The sequence below is a fragment of the Orbicella faveolata genome, unplaced genomic scaffold (genome assembly GCF_042242905.1).
Source record: "Orbicella faveolata isolate gen_17 unplaced genomic scaffold, um_ofav_v1 contig_13, whole genome shotgun sequence".
NCBI classification, from domain to species: Eukaryota; Metazoa; Cnidaria; class Anthozoa; order Scleractinia; family Merulinidae; genus Orbicella; species Orbicella faveolata.
Genome location: NW_028301540.1, coordinates 6504773 through 6523125, shown reverse-complemented (window position 1 = coordinate 6523125; position 18353 = coordinate 6504773). Strand labels below are relative to the sequence as shown.

Below are 18353 nucleotides of genomic sequence, written 5' to 3'. Positions count from 1 at the left end.
TACCATACAAAAGGGGCAGATCCTCAAAAATATACTAGTTGGAGCAAAACTCTCAAAGCGGCTATTACACGTGGATAAGAGTTGTGTAGGCCCGTCACCCCATTGTTAACACTTTCATCAAACTGATGATGGTACAGTATGATACTGAAAGATAACTTGTATTACATTACTACGGGGAACTTTTAGAATTGGTATGGGAAACTGTGGGCTATTTAACCTTCAGTCTTTGGGTATGAAATTAAATTGAATAGCAAATACAAATGAGGAAACATCATCTCATGTAGCCTGCAGTTCAGCTGTCTTCTATTCCACACTCTCTCATAGCAGTATTCCACAGTTCATAAGTTGAAATTTCAGCGCCATTCCAGAGTTTGTGCATTGAAAACAACCTCGTCCTCAGACCCGCCATTTTGAAAAGTGGAGAAGGCCCTGGCGACGAGGTTGGGGCTTGGGTCTGTCCCAGATCTCCCTGCGGGTGGCACTGGCACTTTGGTTTGCATTCCAAGGAAGCTGCCAAGGAAGGGTGTTGTTTTGCTCTTTTGCTGAGATTCGAAATTTTCTACCTTTGGGCAACTACGGATCCATTTTCGACAGCAAGGTTAGTTGAGAATGATATTCGGTTTCCGTGACCTATTAACAGCAACACAGCGTTTAGAATTATTTGCTTGTTTGAACATATATTTCTGTGATCGAAGGATTCACTTCCGCTTTCGATTTCTTCAATCGATGTTGAGTAATTTGTGCCAAGCTTTCTTCGTCTTCAGTGAATTATTGTCATCTATTGCAGGTCTTGTTCTGTGGAATTCGAAGTGAAGATGTGATTGACGGCATACAGGTACGAAATTTAGTAAACTGTGAGTAACAATCCAGCTTGGTTTTTTCCAGTTTGGACAGCTGAAAAATCATCCGCACTGGCATGCTGTAAAGAGCTTAACTTAAAATAATTCCAAAAATCAAAACCTTTATGTCTGGTTCCTTTGGGCTCCTGGGGTCAAACAATCATTAATATCGACTGTAGGTCGCTTTGATGGAAGAAGATGAAGATCGAAGGGAACATTCTGTGTACCGTCAACTCTCTCATAGCGGGTTTCTTGTTGGCTGATTGGTTGTATAATACTCTCCCGCTTGTCTGTGAAGTCTAAACTGTCTTTATACTAGAAGTAATCACAGATTAGGCTTTAGACTCCCTGAATTATGACCATAACAGTTAAGTAATGACTGGTTTGCAACCTTTATGATGAATCAAGTATTCTGGTCAGTATTTTAATTACAGCGGTATCATCGGGAATTTGCCTTTGGAAATATCCCACCTATATATTTTCGTTGCTAGATTTTTATTTGCCTGTTGGTTGTTATTGGCCCCACAAACAAAAAGAGTTATCAGTACATTTAGAAGTGTTTAATATTACGGTTCAGTTGTATATTTTATCATTTGAAACCCGAGATTCATTTGTCCTCAATGGACAAATTGTTTGACTTTGAATATATTTACTATTTTGTTTACATTTCCTACTCTAGACCAGTTTGTGCACAGAAGACGTAATAATTATAAATAAATGGGTTTTAAATGCAAAAGATTTTTCATAGTCTCAAATTCTTATTCATGCATTCAGTGAGTACCATTAGGATCCAACATGCAAACAAAATTAGTTTGCACTTCAATGAACATAATTTTAGAGCACAAAATTTGGGATTGTAGATCAGTTGAATGTCACAGCAAGCTGACATAAATTTTGAAATTAATGGTATTTGATATTTCCCAGAGTTAACGTTAACAGAGATACGGGAAGAAGTTGTTCTTATATGTCAGTATTAATACCCCAGTAGTCTGTACAAACCCCATATTCTTTGATATTTAAATTTACACTCAGCATTTTCTTTAGAAATTGAAAACACATTTTGTACTTAGACAGCCCTATATGTGAAGACGTGCCCAACAAAGATTAATTAAAATACCTTGTGGTCTGTGCTCGCTGTTAAATTGCAACAATTATTGGAAAAAAATGCTTGTTCAAGTTCTGGTTGATTGATTGCTATTTTGAAATCTGCTTGGCTGAAAACCACATTTTTTCAGTTTTCCTATGAACATGCACCATTAAGGACTCATTATACAGATGGCAGAGGTCATGCACTGGAAAAATAATTCTATGGTCTTACCTGATTACACATCCATGATGTAATTAAACAATTGAAGGGCATATCCACCTTATGTCAGATTCTGAGGGATTTAATTTTGACTTCTTATGCTATAAACAGAAGCTAGATGCCACCATCTTTGCTTGAGAGAAAGCTTTCTTAACCCAGGCAGATTTTCTTCCAAAAATTTGCAAACGAGTGTTGGTCCAGGTCAATGTTTAAAATACAATTTCTAGTCAATTTACGAGAATGAGGCAAATTAGAGCCAGGAAAAAGAAAAAAGGTCCAAAATGTGATGTAAGGCAGCTACATGTAGACATGCATTTAGGCATTCAGTTGGCATAATAAACAATGTGTCTTAAATATCTATGCTTAATGAGGAGGGTGTAGCAGTTAAGAGCCATGCTTGCTTAATAATAATTTTTGTTTTCTGGCATGGTAGCACCTGATATTATATTTTGGTCACTGTTTTGTGGAGTCTATCTGCAGGGCCAATTGGTAAAGCATCTCTTTTGTGTGGTTAGGTAGACTTAGGTCTCTATTATGGTTGGTGGGGATATGGGGGTATACTGAATGGAAGACTGGCATGGTGGCCTTAGATTGAGGAGTATATATCTGCAGGTCCAATTGGTTAAGGATCTTGTTTGTGTGGCTAGGTTGACTGAGGTCTCTTTTATGGTTGCTGGGGGTATAGGGGTATTCTTAATGGAAGACTTACATGGTGGCCTTAGATTGTGGAGTATATATCTACAGGTCCAATTGGTTAAGGATCTTGTTTGTGTGGATAGGTTGACGGAGGTCTCTATTATGGTTGGTGGGGGTAAAGGGGTATTCTTAATGGAAGACTTGCATGGTGGCCTTATACTGTGGAGTATATATCGATCTGCAGGTCCAGTTGGTTCAGGATCTCATTTGTGTGGTTAGGTTGACTGAGGTCTATATTATGGTTAAGTTGGAGTATTGGGGTACTTGCATGGTGGCCTGATGGTCTGAGTTGGAACCTGGAAGGGTGATACCCTACCCCATTGGCTTCAGGAATTCATCCAAGCATAGCAGTCAGCTTATACCAACTTTGGGCATGACATGCTACTACTTTAGCTTAAGCATTTAAAGATATTCTACCTGTCTACAGTCTATCTGAGGGCCAGACACAAGAATAACAAACATCCAATTGTATTGTTAAGTCTATTCCACCCAGATTTACATGTAACACAAGGCCAAAATCTCCTCATCCCACCCACCCCAGGTTTGCAACCTTACTAGATCCTGATGACAACAGCTACATGTACTCAGTTAGCCACAGGTCTATGCTTCATATTTATATCACCATTTCCTTGATAGCAGTTCTATTGAGTCCAACTACATGCCCTATAGACATAATTTATAGTGTAATATCAACGGGGTGGCTTAGGCTTAGCCAGCTCTTAATTCACTTGAGGAAAGGCTGTTTGGAGGAAGGGCCTTGAAGGGAGCTGATAAATCCACCATCATTACATGTATATTAGTGGTCAACTGCCTTACCCATGGAAGTGGGACATGAGAAAGGGGAGGGGAGGCTGAGGGTGGAATTTGAGAGAGAGGCCTGACTGAGTGGTCAGTAAATGAAAGGCTGATAAGAGAAGGGAGGGTTGGAAGGTTGGGATCTCCAATAATTGTTGTTGAACAAATCAAGTGAGTTAATAATTCTGACTAGTAGTTAAAAAAGCAACATGCACCTGGACAGAGAGAAGGAATATTTTCCTTAATGATAATAAGCTTTATTTACCCATCTTTAAAAGAAACACAAACAATGGGTTTACATAATTCAGAGGGGAATACATATATGGTGAATTGCTTTTAAATAAAATTACTAATAAGGTAAGTACTTTAATGTTTTTCAGGACAATTGAATAGCTAGCAAGATGCTCATTTTACAAGGAGGCAATATTAATTTTATTGATCTTTTGAAACCAAACTTCTGAATTTAAAAAATGTTTCAGGGATTTAATGCATGAAATGTAACAACGAGAAGCACAAAGTCTTTTTCAAAAGAATACGCAGTTAAAGTTTAATTTTTTGGAAAGTACTGTCAAGTTTTATGTTATTTAGAGCAAATCATATTATGTGTAAATTACTAAATAATTTGAATCTTGATTGCAGTGAAAGCAGAGATGAAGCTTAAAGGACAGAGAATTGACTAACTGGAGGAACACTGGTCAAATGGTATGATTGTTTACATCCAGAACTTATTACTTTACTTTAAAAACTACATAAAATATAACAGTTACTTATAGTGTACATGGTAAATTTCAATTAGGGTTACTTTACTCAATTAGACAACATCTAGAATATGTCATGAAGAAATGTGATGCAAACATATATTAAAGTGATCACTACTGAAATGATGGGAGAACCCTTCAGTTGTAAAATAGGTACAGGGATCCTGGCGGGATAGCGGTGATCCCACTGAAGTGGCCAGTTGTCCCTGCTCAATCCTCTGGGGAAAATTTCCCGCCGGGCATCTCAGCAAGAATCCTGCCTAGAAATCTGTCCTTGTTGCGATCCTGCCCAGAAAAAAATCTCCTCCTGGATCCCAGCAAGAATCCTAGTCAGTTATAATAAGAATATTAATTATCACAAAAATATTTGTTATATCAATGACTGATAAACAGAAATTACCATAAATCCTCGAAATGTTAGTGCCTGGGGAGGGTGGTCAGTGCTTGTTTGAGGGAGCTAGGTGCTTAATCGAGGGAGGGTGCTTAGTCAATTTTTCCAAAATCGTGGCCAGATATGATTGCTTTTGTTACACAACTGTGCGTAAACAACATAAGCCGTGTATCAAAATACGAAGCTGATTTTAAAGGTTTAATATTAATAGCAGTACAGTTGTTTCTTATACACTGTAATTATTTTTCCAGAAAGCCCACAAGCAGAGCTTTTTGGCCAGGTTATTCAAAGCCCAATTAAGCTAACCCAGGTCATAAGGAAGAATTTTCATTTGAGTTTTGTAACTTTGTGGTGAGGTTTTCTGTTTATATTGTTTGGCCTTCTGTTTTGAGTTTGAATAATCTCAAACTACACAAAGCAGTAAAAACATTTAAGATAAATTTACAGTTCAGTTAACTTTTAATCTTGGGTTAGCATTAACCGTCTTCCAAACAACCCGGCCCTTAGTGCAACAAGTTAACCTGGCTTGAGCCTGCGATCCAATTGAAAAACAACACTTGGTCAGCAGTCAACTTAAAAAAAATGTGATCTCAATGAACTAAAAACATGAGTCTGCAATATGGTCACATGATACTGGTCAGCAGATACCTTGTTTTGACAAGTGTCAATTGACCATAACATAGATGTCCAATATCAAAGATGTATGCTGTAAACCAGGGCTGTATGACTTGGTACATTGTATTAGCTGGAGTATGGCCGCTATGTTGTGTGACATCATTTTTGTCATCAAAGGGCACATGCGCCCGCAATCCATGCCACTAGCCATATTGACCATGAAAAAAGAGTTGCATGGGTTTCTATTTCTATGTATGCATGTGGTTCTGTTCCTATAGTTATGGTGCTCCATTTGGCGGCCCTTCCGGTTGCCAATGCTCTCCTAAAAGATGTAATAGATCTAATACTGCATACACAGTTAACATAGTTTGACAAACATGACCTGTGACATCATTTAGCTGCAGATTATACAGTAATCATGTCAAGGACACTCAAGGTCATGGGTAATCATGTCATGCATGACTAAGGTGCATGATTTCTAAGGGTAATCATGTCAAGATCACGTGATTTGTGTTGCTAACTGTCAGTGAAAAAGCAAAACCTTGACTTCCATTTTTTGTTGTTCAATGTATAATAAAACAAGTATTAGGTTTGGCTTTTGTGATATCCAGAATAATCAAGGTCTCAGTAAGGGTTATTAGCCGAAGCTGAAGGCGGAGGCTGATAACCCCTACCTCGACCTTGGCTTTTCTGGATATCACCAAAACCTCATCCAATAATTGCTTATTATCAATACACACAGCCAAATGACAAAGTGCCTTCTGTAACACTTGCCATTTTGCGGGCTAAACAGGAAATGCACGGGCTGAAAATGCATTTGCAGCCGTGATTCTGATTGGCTGCAGAGGTGTCAAACAACTTTGTTCGGCCAGTGAGATCCTGAGGATACCATTTCAATTCTAGAATTGGCACAAATTTTGTGGATGAGTTTGCACTTGCTCACTTTGTAGTTCTGTAGTGAACGTGTGAGGTTTGGAGATTTTGAAGTCCCAAATTTTCAGTTTTTCTTCAGTCAAAACTTGGAATTAGACAACAAGCAACTGGAGGAAATTGAGCAAAAAGCTCATGCAAAAAACACTAAGAGAACAACTGAACAGGGAATAAAAAGTTTGAGAAACGGTGTAGGAAAAGAAAAAATAATTATTACAGTGGATCTCAAAACATAAACATTTTGCAAGAGAAAGAATTCATGTCTGCTGACAAAATGTTTGAAGGGAAGGCCAAGCTATCTAAAAAAGAAAACAATGCAAAACCAAAGCACAAATCACCTATTCAGTCAGGAGAAAGGTAGAAATTGAATCAATGCGCCATGGAAGGGCAGAACACAGGCATGGTTTGGAAAGATGTGGGAATTTTAGTTGAGTTTATTTGGTTTTTGTCCTGTTTTCATTTTGCTCACCGCAGCAGAGAGAGATGGCAGGAGCTTACAAGGCAGTCATTTGATTTTTGCTAATCATTTTTACTAATCTTTTTAAACTAGATTATCTTTGGCTTTCATCGTAAACAAAAAGGAATTGACTCTTGTTTAGCTGATTGTATTGTAGCAACAACTAAAGTTCAGTATTGTGTTTTCATGCTACATCTCTGTTAAGCATTTTTTTTTTTCTATTAATTTAAATGAATTTGTACAATTTGGCCTTGTGTATTGATATTAATGATAACCGAATGACTTTTGACAGGCATATAGTCTATTTGACGCCCAAGTAGCATCATTTGTGCCCAAGTGAAGCAAGGGCGCAAATGATGCTATGAGGGACACAATTAAACTACAGGCCCTCCAAAAGTCATGTGCCATGTCCTCTCCATCAGACTGTGTCAGACCCCCAAAGTCTCAGAAGGATCCTTTTTCTCTTGAAGAACTACGTAATATAACCCCTAAGTTAGCTGGTATAGGGCTGCTGAACAATGTTGGTTGGGCTTTAGGCAATGAATCAGTGGATCTTTGCTACCATCAGTTGCGACAGCCAATGCGTAGTGCTTGAATGAGTTGATATTCACTTACTGTTGCTTGTGATTAAACATAGCCAATACTAAGACATCCTCTGTTGTCTCAGTACTCATTCATAAAACGGAGGGATTTGGCTGACGAGAGGGGCGCTTATTCAAAGGGGGCACTTATTTGATGAGAGACACTACATGTAATTCAAGGATTTTCGGTATTTCAGTCTATAAATTTTGCCATGGTTGCTATTTGGGTGGGAATTTTTGCAACCAATTAAAACAGGAAAGAGATTGAATTGCCTGATGCTCATCTTCTGACATTTTTCATTTTTGTCTGGTTTTGTCAGACATGAACTAGTGATTTTGAGAACATCAGTCAGAAATGATTAAAAAGTAAAATGAAAGCATTTAGGCAGAAGTGCTTACGTGTATGGCTAAGTAGTTAAGAATACTTACTCAGTAGTTTGTTTCAGTGAGATGGGACCTTTTATTTCAAGAAAAATAAGAAAGTCAAAAGGTTTTCATGGGGACCCTGAAAACTTCCACCCTCTGGGTGTCTCAAAACTTTTTATCTCGCTGATTGTTTGTCACACGTGACAAATTGACATTGCTGAACCTAGCAATTCGCAGAACTATTGTCCCATGTGAAATAAGTAAATGGCCTAGTCCACCATGAGTCTTCCCGTGGCTCCATGGATAGAGTGGCCGACCAGGTATCTGCGAAGTACGTATTCATAAATGCAGAGACGAGATTTTTTCCTTATCCCCACACTCTTGACATAATGAACATTTCATCTTTATCATTAAAGTGATTTATTGCTCGACTCTGATTGACAAACAGCTGAATATTAATTTTATTAGGTCCAATACTCATAAAATAATGGGCCAGCAATAAAGCATTCTGATTGCCTGATTTTAATTATTGTTCTGCCCAGCTGTCTTAGTCACAGTATTGCCTTGGTACTTTCTGCAGACTCTATCCAAAATGTACATATACTAGTCTTGTACTGTGTAAATAATGTTACTTTCATTTTGATTTCAGTGAAGGCAGAGAGGGACATTGTCTCATTAAAGGGCTGCAAAATAGCTATCTAGAAGAACACTGGCTACTGGTAGGGTCTCTGGTAGAATCAAGTGCATCTACATGGACCTTATTTGTGTGGAATGCTCATTATATATCGCAGTGGTTCTCAATCAGCAAGCTTGTAAAGTTTGAAAAATGTGATGCAAAATTAAACTCGGTTACAGTGCTTTACTTTGAATGCTAAAATCAGGGAAAGATTTGCAGAACGCCCAAGTGATATCCATCATTAATTAGAATCTAAACGGGGAACGCTTAATTCTTGATTTATCAACAATGATACTTTAACTAAACAGTGCAACTGACTAACACAGCCACCGGAGACAGCAAAAGTTAGAAAAAAACGTAAAGGACACGTGTTTTTAGACTAAAGCAGAAAATTCAAAGGAACCGGAATGATGTGTAGCGTCTGACAGCTGTAATTTAAGTTCAAAATGAAGAGGGCCGGACGCACATTCAGGTAGTCAGAAGAAAAGACAGGTGATAGGGATTAAAAAAAAATGTTGACTTCCAGCAACTTCCATTTCTGGCGGTACGATTAGCACATATACAGTGCACAAGATAACTAATGTCCGTAAACCGAGGTTAAATTTGTACACTGTACGAAAGCGTGTCATTCGAGTCGCAGAAAAGTGTCCGTTGTCGGTATTAAGCGTATGAATTTTTAATGAGACAAACATAACTGCTCATAATGAGCGGGTTTCTGTATTAAGGCACTGTCTGCGATGTGGGATTTTACTATACATGTTTCCTGGAATGAATGGACTGGAAACAGGTAGCCAAAGTATTATACAATTGAACTGCTTTCTTCCCCTCCCCCCCCCCCCCCCCCTCCAACTGCCCTGCACCCAGAGAGTTCAACCAATTTCACTGCATGTAATATTTGCCCGCGTGAAAGAGCGAAAGAAGGTAAAGCTATTTCTTATTCATACAGATACGATTGAAGGCTTGACTTTGGTTGAAGATGGCAACTGCTGTACCTTCACCCCTGGCAAGCTCTGTGGAGAAGACAAATGGAGCCAAGCTGAGCAGACTTCTCATTGATGGTGGAACAACAGTTCTAAAGAAACATTTTGACCAGTATTATCCTCCATCACGTCTGGCGACTAGCCTAAACAGCCACTATAGTACTCTCAATGACCTCTTTAGGGATGGACATTTGCATACACCTCAGTGGAACAAATTGTTCCCAACTGGAGGAGGCCTCCCAAATTCCAAGAATTTTGACATTTCTCTTCTGTTCCTCCTCCTGACCAACATTTGTGGACTTTCTCCTCCCCATGGAGGGTGGCACAGGAAACCACACCCCAGGGACCACTCTCGTGAGGCAAACCTTGCTCGCATCAAGTTTTTCCGGAATGAGTTGTACGGTCATATTACCACTACCGGTATTGATACACCTACTTTCAATGCCTTTTGGCGCCAAATTAGTGGCGCTCTTCATGGTCTCGGCTTGGATAAGGCAGAAATTGATAGATTAAAGGCAGAGCATGGTGGAGAGGAAGACTACATAGGTGTGTTATGCGAATGGTCTGTCAGCGAACAGGATATTAAGTCACAGCTGGAGGACATACTTCTATCTCAAACCGAAGTACAACAAGCTGTTGATGAAGTGCATTTGACTCAACTAGAGGATCGTAGAATACTTCAGGATAGCAAGAAGAAACTGGAAGAAGTACATCAGGTACAGACCGAAACACAGCAAACTGTTGATGAAGTATGTCAGTCCCAGATCCAAACACAGCAAACTGTTGATGAAGTACGTCAGTCCCAGACTGAAACACAGAAAACCGTTGATGAAGTACGCCAGTCCCAGATCCAAACACAGCAAATTGTTGATGAAGTACGTCAAAAACAACTAGAAGATGGTGGGACAATTCAAGATAGCAACATGAAGCTACAAGAGGTATTTCAGATCGAGAGAAAAACACATCAAGTTGTCACAAATGTTCGTGAAACTCAAACTGATGATAGCAAAGTAATTCAGAAAATAAGTGAGAGGCAAACGAACACAGAGAGGGGAGTTGCGAAGCTGCTCGACAGACAGGAAGAATTCCATCAGATACTTCAGGAGACAAAGTCAAGAGTAGAAGAAAGCCACGAGAAGCTATTGACAGCCCAAGATGAACACTTTGAAGCTATGCGACAAGATTTGAAGGAAAGAGGTGAAGACTCTGAAGGGCGAAGAGAAAAGCACAGAGAAAACGAAATTCTCAAGAAACTCGCTAAGATTGATACCTTGAAGAATGTAAGAGATCACGCCGACAGATACGTAGAGGGAACGCGTTTGTCAATCCTAGCCGAAGTCGAGAGTTGGTTAGAAGACAGAAGTTGCCCAAATCGTGTGATGGTGATCAGTGGAAATGCTGGGATGGGGAAGTCTGTAATCTCAGCCGTTATGTGTGAAAAGATGCAAGAAGCTGGGCGGCTAGCCGGAAGCCACTTTTGTCAGCATGGCAGGGCGCGCCACAGGAATCCCAAGGTGATGCTACAGTCTTTAGCCAGTCAGCTGTGTGATTCTCTGCCAGACTACAAGAAAGCTCTCGTAGAAAAGCTGTCAAGAAATCTGGGTGTGGAGATAAACAACATGGAGGTGATGGATCTGTTCGAAGTGCTGTTTGAAGAACCTCTAGCCAGCTTGAACGACTCTGGTTTGACCTATCTGATGGTAATAGATGGACTGGACGAAAGCGAATTCCAGGGACGAAATGAGCTTGTAGACGTAATTGCTAATTACTTCCAAAGTCTTCCACTGTGGATTCGATTTCTGGTGACAACGCGACCGGAAAGAAACGTAGCAGAAACTCTAAAGAATTTGCGCCCCTTGCAGCTGGATCCAAACGTTGAAGAGAACGTGAAGGATATTCAATTCTGCTTTGAAAAGCGACTCGGTCATTTATTGCAATCTGAGCATCGAGAAATCATCTTGCAAGCGCTGGTTCAAAAGTCAGAGGGAGTCATGCTATACGCACATTACCTGGCAGATTTCATAAAGAAGGAAGTGCCAGTTTTAACCCCTGAACTGCTGGACAGCATCTTACCATCAGGTATTTCGTCTGTATACCAGTCGTATTTCAAGCGTCTGGAGACTGAACTTTGTAAGGAACTTAACGTCACGGAGGACCACTTTTGGAATTTCCTGTGTGGCGTCGCAGCTGTAAGAGAGCCATTGCCACTTGGTTTCGTGTCTAAATTGTTGCTACCAGGTAAATCGACATCATTGGTTCAACGAAAGGTAAATGTGGCTATTGCTTGTGTCTCGGCAATTTTACCCGTTCAAGACGAGTGCATTCACTTCTTTCACAAGTCGGTCAAAGACTGGTTGATTGAAAAATATAAGTACGAACAGCACCAGTTCAGTGTGGACGAAAAAGAAGGCCATGAAGTCCTTTCTAAACTCTGCATTGATGAGCTTGATGAGGTGAAACGAAAAGGCGTTGACGGCGCACAGTTCCGTGACACCGCAAAGTACGCTCTGCGACATGGAGTTCAACACATGCTACAACCAGAGGATGCGAGAGTATGCAGCCTTGAGGACGTTGTTACGAAATTTGTTTTGGACATAGAGCTTGTGTACGCAAAGTTGTGTGTGAATGTTACACTAGCGTCTGAAGACGTGGTTTGTGTTCAGAAGCAAGTGGGCATCGAAAAATGTCATGGGGCCCTTAACACTTTGTTGGTTTTGTTAAGAAAGCATATGGCAACATTAGAAAAACTTCCCCACACCATCTTTCAAACCTTGTTGAACGAGGGCGGACCTGAACTGTCATCTCGAGCTTTAAACCTTTTAAAGACGAAATATTCTGAAATGGCGTATATAGAATACTTGCACAAGGAGGATCTGCAAGGGCGTGTTCAAACCACATTTCAATGTTCAGCTGCCGTTGCTTGTTTTGATGTTTCACCGCAGTTAGACTACATGGTATGCGAATGTTTTGATAACACGATCCAGCTATGGTCGCTCCATACTAGCAAGCAGCTATGGAAACGAGATGTCAAGGTAACGAAAGATAACTACTTCAAGTGTGATGACGATGTTCCTCTCTACGAACCATATAGGACATGGGAAAATTACCACTACTACGTGTGTTATGACGAGGATCTGGTTTATCCTCCCAAGTCATTATACCGCTCGGTTGTGTTTCATCCTACAGAGAACCTTGTCTTACCAGGAATCCTCAACCATGCCTATAGGTTTAACGGGGACCTGAAACCACTTTTTCGTTCAAGCAAGTGCTGTTTCTGCATTTGTTCAATTTCTGCAGACAAGACCAAGATGCTAACTGATTGCACCAACGATGCCAAATCAGTTATCATGTGGAGTCTGACAGATGGTTCAGAGATAAGTCGTTTTGAATGGGATGCCGATATTGTTTCCTTTGCTTGGTCTCGTGATGGAAGACTGCTAGCAATTTCCGACCTTTCTGGTTCTATTGGTTTGCTTGACGTAATGGATGGTTGTAGAACCAAAGTAACTATTTCAGACGTATGCGGAATGATGAAGTTCTCCCCTGACTGTCGATGCCTTTACTGCTTGGTTTTCAACAGTGCCTGGTGCGATCTCTTTCGTTTAGACGTCCACATGGAAAATGAGGGCAACTTTTCTTTAGATGTTTTGCGTGATGAAGTGTCTTATCGGCCGTGGGAATTTGAATCGTGTAGTGAAACCGGATTTTTATTAGGAGATCCCTTTTGCTTCCCATCAGAAAGAGATACCATCCATGACTTGCAGAGACCCAGTCTTGCTTTTGTGCTGAATAATCAATCTGTATTGAGAGTTGCTTATCATAGTGGCATCATAGAGATGTTGCAGCTTGATAAACTGATGAAAGACAGTGCCGGAGTTTCAAAGACTACTGGACTGCTAGGGCGTATTCAAACTAAATTTCAATGTTCAGCTGCCGTTGCTTGTTTTGATGTCTCACCGCAGTTAGACTACATGGTATGCGAATGTTATGATAACACGATCCAGCTATGGTCGCTCCATACTGGCAAGCAGCTATGGAAACGAGATGTCAAGGTAACGAAAGATTACTACTTCAAGTGTGATGACGATGATCCTCTCCACGAACCATATAGGGCATGGGAAAATTACCACAACTGCATGTATCGTGACGAGGATCTGGTTTATCCTCCCAAGTCATTATACCGCTCGGTTGTGTTTCATCCTACAGAGAACCTTGTCTTACCAGGAATCCTCAACCATGCCTATAGGTTTAACGGGGACCTGAAACCACTTTTTCGTTCAAGCAAGTGCTGTTTCTGCATTTGTTCAATTTCTGCAGACAAGACCAAGATGCTAACTGATTGCACCAACGATGCCAAATCAGTTATCATGTGGAGTCTGACAGATGGTTCAGAGATAAGTCGTTTTGAATGGGATGCCGATATTGTTTCCTTTGCTTGGTCTCGTGATGGAAGACTGCTAGCAATTTCCGACCTTTCTGGTTCTATTGGTTTGCTTGACGTAATGGATGGTTGTAGAACCAAAGTAACTATTTCAGACGTATGCGGAATGATGAAGTTCTCCCCTGACTGTCGCTGCCTTTACTGCTTGGTTTTCAACAGTGCCTGGTGCGATCTCTTCCGTTTAGACGTCAACATGAATAATGGCGGCGACTTCTTTTTGAATAATTTCCGTGATGAAGTGTCTTATCAGCCGTGGGAATTTGAATCGTGTAGTGAAACCGGATTTTTATTAGGAGATCCCTTTTGCTTCCCATCAGAAAGAGATACCATCCATGACTTGCAAAGACCCAGTCTTGCTTTTGTGCTGAATAATCAATCTGTATTGAGAGTTGCTTATGATAGTAGCATCATAGAGATGTTGCAGCTTGATAAACTGACGACTACTGTTTTGAAAGTCGTATTATCGTTGAATGGTGAGACGCTGCTTGTTATTACTAAACCAGATGGCTGTCTAGCAACACTCATGGCTTGGGACATTTCAAGTCGTATGTTTAAACCTGGGCATAGAGTTTTTGAAGACACTGATGGGTTCAATGAATATAATCTTGTAGCTGTAAGAGAAGGTGTTTTGTTGCAAACCAGTCGTGACACCCTTGAGCTGTGGAATTTTGAGTTGTCTGAGTGCATCCGACGTTGGACTGATTTAGAGTATATCAATACAGTAATCCCCATATCAGAAGAACGAGTGGCCTGTGAAGTACTGTGTTTAGTAGAGCGTGAAGTAGAGAGGAAAGTCATCATTGTGGATACAACCAGGGAAGGCATTGTGTCAACAATTACTATTCGTGGGCTCTTTGTTGCATGCAACAGTAAATGTCACGTGATAAGCATCGATCGTCGGGAATTGCAGATGCAATGTGGTGATGTTGTTTTGTGGAAGATATCTGGACCTTTTGGACCCTTTTCCCTTCCTCGATGCGAGACATTTTCTCCTACTGAACAGTATTGCGTACTGGCTGATTTCGGAGGCCTTTGCGTCCTCGATGTAGTTTTGGGAGAAAGACTCCGCACAATGAAACCACCTAATCATGAGCACTGGTTTCCTAAAACCCTTGAATGCAAGTTCGTCAGTGACGAGGAGTACGTTACCTGCCTCAGTAGTGCATTAACAGGTCATTTTTTTCAGCTGTTTAATGTCAAGTCTGGTGATCTGCTCAGTGAGATTGCTTTGGAAAGCGAAGTGTACAGTTTAACAGCTTGTCCTCGTGAACGTCTTATCGCCACTGGCTTAAAGGATTCCAGCCTGAATTTCAAAGTTCTTCGTGTGAAGTTGCCGGGAGATGAACACAGCCGGAAGAGCAAAAGGTCAGGTTTTATTAATAAGGAACAAAGTTACAATACAGTGACTTCAACCGAGCCACCTGAGAGGTTTTAACCAATCAGTACGATTTTCCAACAAAAGAATTAAAATTGATCTCACCGATCATGTTCGAGTAGCGCGATTGTTGAGCCCTGGAACGGACGATTTTTGATTGGCTGGTAATTAGGTTCAAATTTCGTTGGCTTGAACAGCACCACAAGCGAGCGATAAAAATAGTTTCAGTTACACCTAGCGTGGATTAAAAAAATGCTTCACGGTCCAGCGACAAAAAAATGATAATTTTGAAGAAATAAATTTTAAATTGACTGAAAAATCCTGTCCTGTGACGAAAACAATCTCGAACCTAGCGGAAAACCCTGAATCTGTGTTCAATTTTTTTGTGTGTGGCTCATTTGTCGCGCTGCTCAAATCAACGACAACAGCGAACATTGGCATTGTTCCAACACGATTGGACCAATCGCGAACAAACTCGGATAGGTATAGTTTAAACTCCTTCTGTGATTGGCTGAAAACTCTTTGGAAACCCAGTTGAAGTCACTACGCGGTAAAAGCAAGATGCGGAGTTCAAATTGTTAAAAACGTTTATCGATACTTAAATAAATCAGGTAATCCTGGATATCAACACAAAACTTGAGATAGAAATGAAATTATGATAAACGTGAAACTCGGTCATGGGTGAACAATGAGATGACTTCGACCAGTTTGTCCCGAGCATGAATGGGGAAAAAATCTAAAGTCCCCGACAGGATTCGAACCTATGGACTATGGACTATGGTTTTCATCAGACTTGAGACAACTTCCTCTCAATGTTGAGTTTGGTGATTCTTGTGTCCTGTAACTCCTCCTCCCCCATCCCAGGCCTGTATGGCTGAAATAAATGAATGGAGATATTTCTTTTGGATTCAGTTACATATTTCACTGGTAAATAACATGTATGTGTGGTCTTCCTACACAATTAGAATGATCTGTGTGTATGATTAGACTGGCCACCTTATTGTACATCATGTTGTTTATGTGATCTCATATTTCAATTTTACGTTTTCTTTTTTTCGTTTTTTGCGACAGGATCAAGCCTAAAGAGTGATAAGAGTGCACTGCAGCTAGTTGGAATTTCCAGACGAATCCGCTGACTGGATGATGTAGCAGTAAACTGATCGAGTACCAGCCATTTGAGCCAAGAAAAGGACAGACTTTTCAGTAGATCTGTAAATAGAATTTAGTTTAAAATGTGATATTTTAAGCTGCAGAGAGCCTCTTTATTTCCTAGAAGATCGTGTAAGGTGCGCAACACCAAAGAATCGCGAGCGAAAGGGGTGGGAGAAAACCGAGGTCATGAGTTCTTTTCACGAACTTCTGTGAAAACTAAGAGGTTTCAAATTGCGTTAAGGAATCAATTTCATCATTTGCTAAAATACAATTGTAAAGAGTTTATTGGTGAATTTAAGTGTAAATAAGTTACGCAATGTTCGTGGGCAGTGTATGAAAACACATTTCAAGCTACGAAGTTAAACTGAGGTAATTAAAAAGTAATTACATTTACCACTTTAGAGAAATGACGGAAATTAGAGAAACTTGCAAGGCAAGAGTGTACATGCTGTCAGTACAAGAGAATAATCGTGACTAATTTTGAATCCAAACATTCTTCTTGGAGGCGCTAAATGAACCACTCTTCGAGTGTTTTCAATTTAATATGTTATTTCAATTTTGTGGTTGCAATAGAATTGAGAATTTAGTTTTTCGATGTGCGTGTGTCAGTCTTGTAATGCTGGTTTATTTAACTGTCTCAAATTCTCCCAGCCAGCTTGTGTGTAGATGTGGCCGTGTAAATACGGAAAAAGACCTTAAATTTTGCAAGGTATTGAATGATTACCTCAGAATTCAATGAAGTTTACTACTTATGGGGGAATCTTTGTTTATAATATTTGCGTTATTAGCTAAAACGCCTCAGTTTTTGATCGACCTACAAACATATCAGCTTTTAATATTCATAGGGCATGGCATGATTGACTGTCCCGAGCAATTTGAACCTGATGTACTGCTCAGTAACGTCGGTTTAAAAGCTGAAAATTTTATGAGGAATGTATCAGCTCTTTAGGGCTTTTGCCTTCCAGAAATTTTGCAGCAGTTTTTGAAAGCGAATGTCTCCAGTACTACACCGAAAGAACTAAAGTATGTTATACTCGCTCTGTGTATCAATAATATTTTCATTGAAATTCTGATTTTTTCTTTAGCAAGAGTGAGTACAAATAAAGATTGATTATTATTATTATTCATTATTATAGACCTCTTCAACTTGGGCGGTTTGTTTTCGCATATTAGACCACGTGATATTCTCTAGAGAATTGTTCTTTTATCCATCTTAAAATTATTTATTCATACACATGCGACTATTTAGATATTTGAAAGCGAGAATTCTCAAGAGTATCATCACGTGGTCTGCAATGAGAAAACAAACCGCCCAGGCTAAAGAGGTCTATTCGTATCTATCATGATGCCTGCCTCAATCCTCCTCGCAAAGTCGTATGCCAATAAGGCAAAATATAAACAATGACGTCAGCAAAGATTCCTCCATCCAGACGCTATTACGTCATAAGAAAGATTAAGGATGATACCTGTGTATATGAGATTAATCAGAATCAAATTCTGTCCACAGCTCGAACATGTATAATATCAGAAGTCAATGACACTGTGTAAGTTACTAGGAAATACAGTTTACAAAACTGTATTTTATTTAGTTTTGTAAAAAAGAAAAAGTAATTTATCATAGGCTTTGCAGACGGACATATTTTCAATTTACGTAGGTTTTGTAGGAAATGCAATTTATTTGGACTTTGTAGAAAAGATGTTTTACTACCGATCGTTTAACTATACACTCTTACCAAATCGTATTATATTTTCATAACGGTTATTGCCGAGAGATTTAAAGTTTTCAGTTTAGTTTTTTGCTAAAAGTAAATGAATCGATTCGAACGCGACTAAATTTAAATTGAATTAAGCGTATAGGTTTCTAAAATAAAAAGACTGTTGTGTTACGTCAGTTTACGAGCGAAGCTTAAGTCAATGGGCCCTTTGCACGATCCGGTCACATGGTACAAAATCAAACATGCTGGTGAGCAAGTTGCACATTGGGACTTCCAAAAC

At 39.8% G+C, this 18353-nt stretch overlaps 2 protein-coding genes across 7 annotated transcripts in view; both read left to right on the top strand.

Moving 5' to 3' along the window:
• The window catches only part of LOC149114758 (uncharacterized), a 129087-nt gene that overhangs the window by 49180 nt on the left and 61554 nt on the right, over positions 1-18353 (top strand). For 2 of the 3 annotated variants that reach the window (XM_089284377.1, XM_089284375.1), the window contains exon 1: positions 788-835. The exons of the other annotated variant lie outside the window; for it this stretch is intronic. The gene's annotated coding sequence lies outside the window, so the exon portion shown is untranslated. Of the gene's footprint in view, positions 1-787; positions 836-18353 lie in introns of those variants that run through there. 3 annotated transcript variants of the gene reach the window in all.
• LOC149114763 (uncharacterized) lies at positions 509-18249 on the top strand. Of its 4 annotated transcripts, XM_089284354.1 has the most exons (6): positions 509-598; positions 788-835; positions 4276-4338; positions 8384-8453; positions 9357-15196; positions 16278-18249. In XM_089284354.1, the coding sequence occupies exons 5-6, from the start codon at positions 9387-9389 to the stop codon at positions 16294-16296; spliced, it is 5829 nt and encodes a 1942-aa protein (XP_089140480.1). In that variant the 5' UTR covers positions 509-598; positions 788-835; positions 4276-4338; positions 8384-8453; positions 9357-9386; the 3' UTR covers positions 16297-18249. The 4 variants fall into 4 exon arrangements, with proteins under 4 accessions (XP_089140480.1, XP_089140478.1, XP_089140477.1 ...); XM_089284352.1 differs by lacking the exon at positions 16278-18249 and having other exon boundaries at positions 4276-4330; positions 9357-15485; XM_089284351.1 differs by lacking the exon at positions 16278-18249 and having other exon boundaries at positions 9357-15485.

Excerpts from the sequence above, each read along its gene's own strand:
- LOC149114763 (XM_089284352.1), top strand. The coding sequence starts at position 9,387 with ATGGCAACTGCTGTACCTTCACCCCTGGCAAGCTCTGTGGAGAAGACA.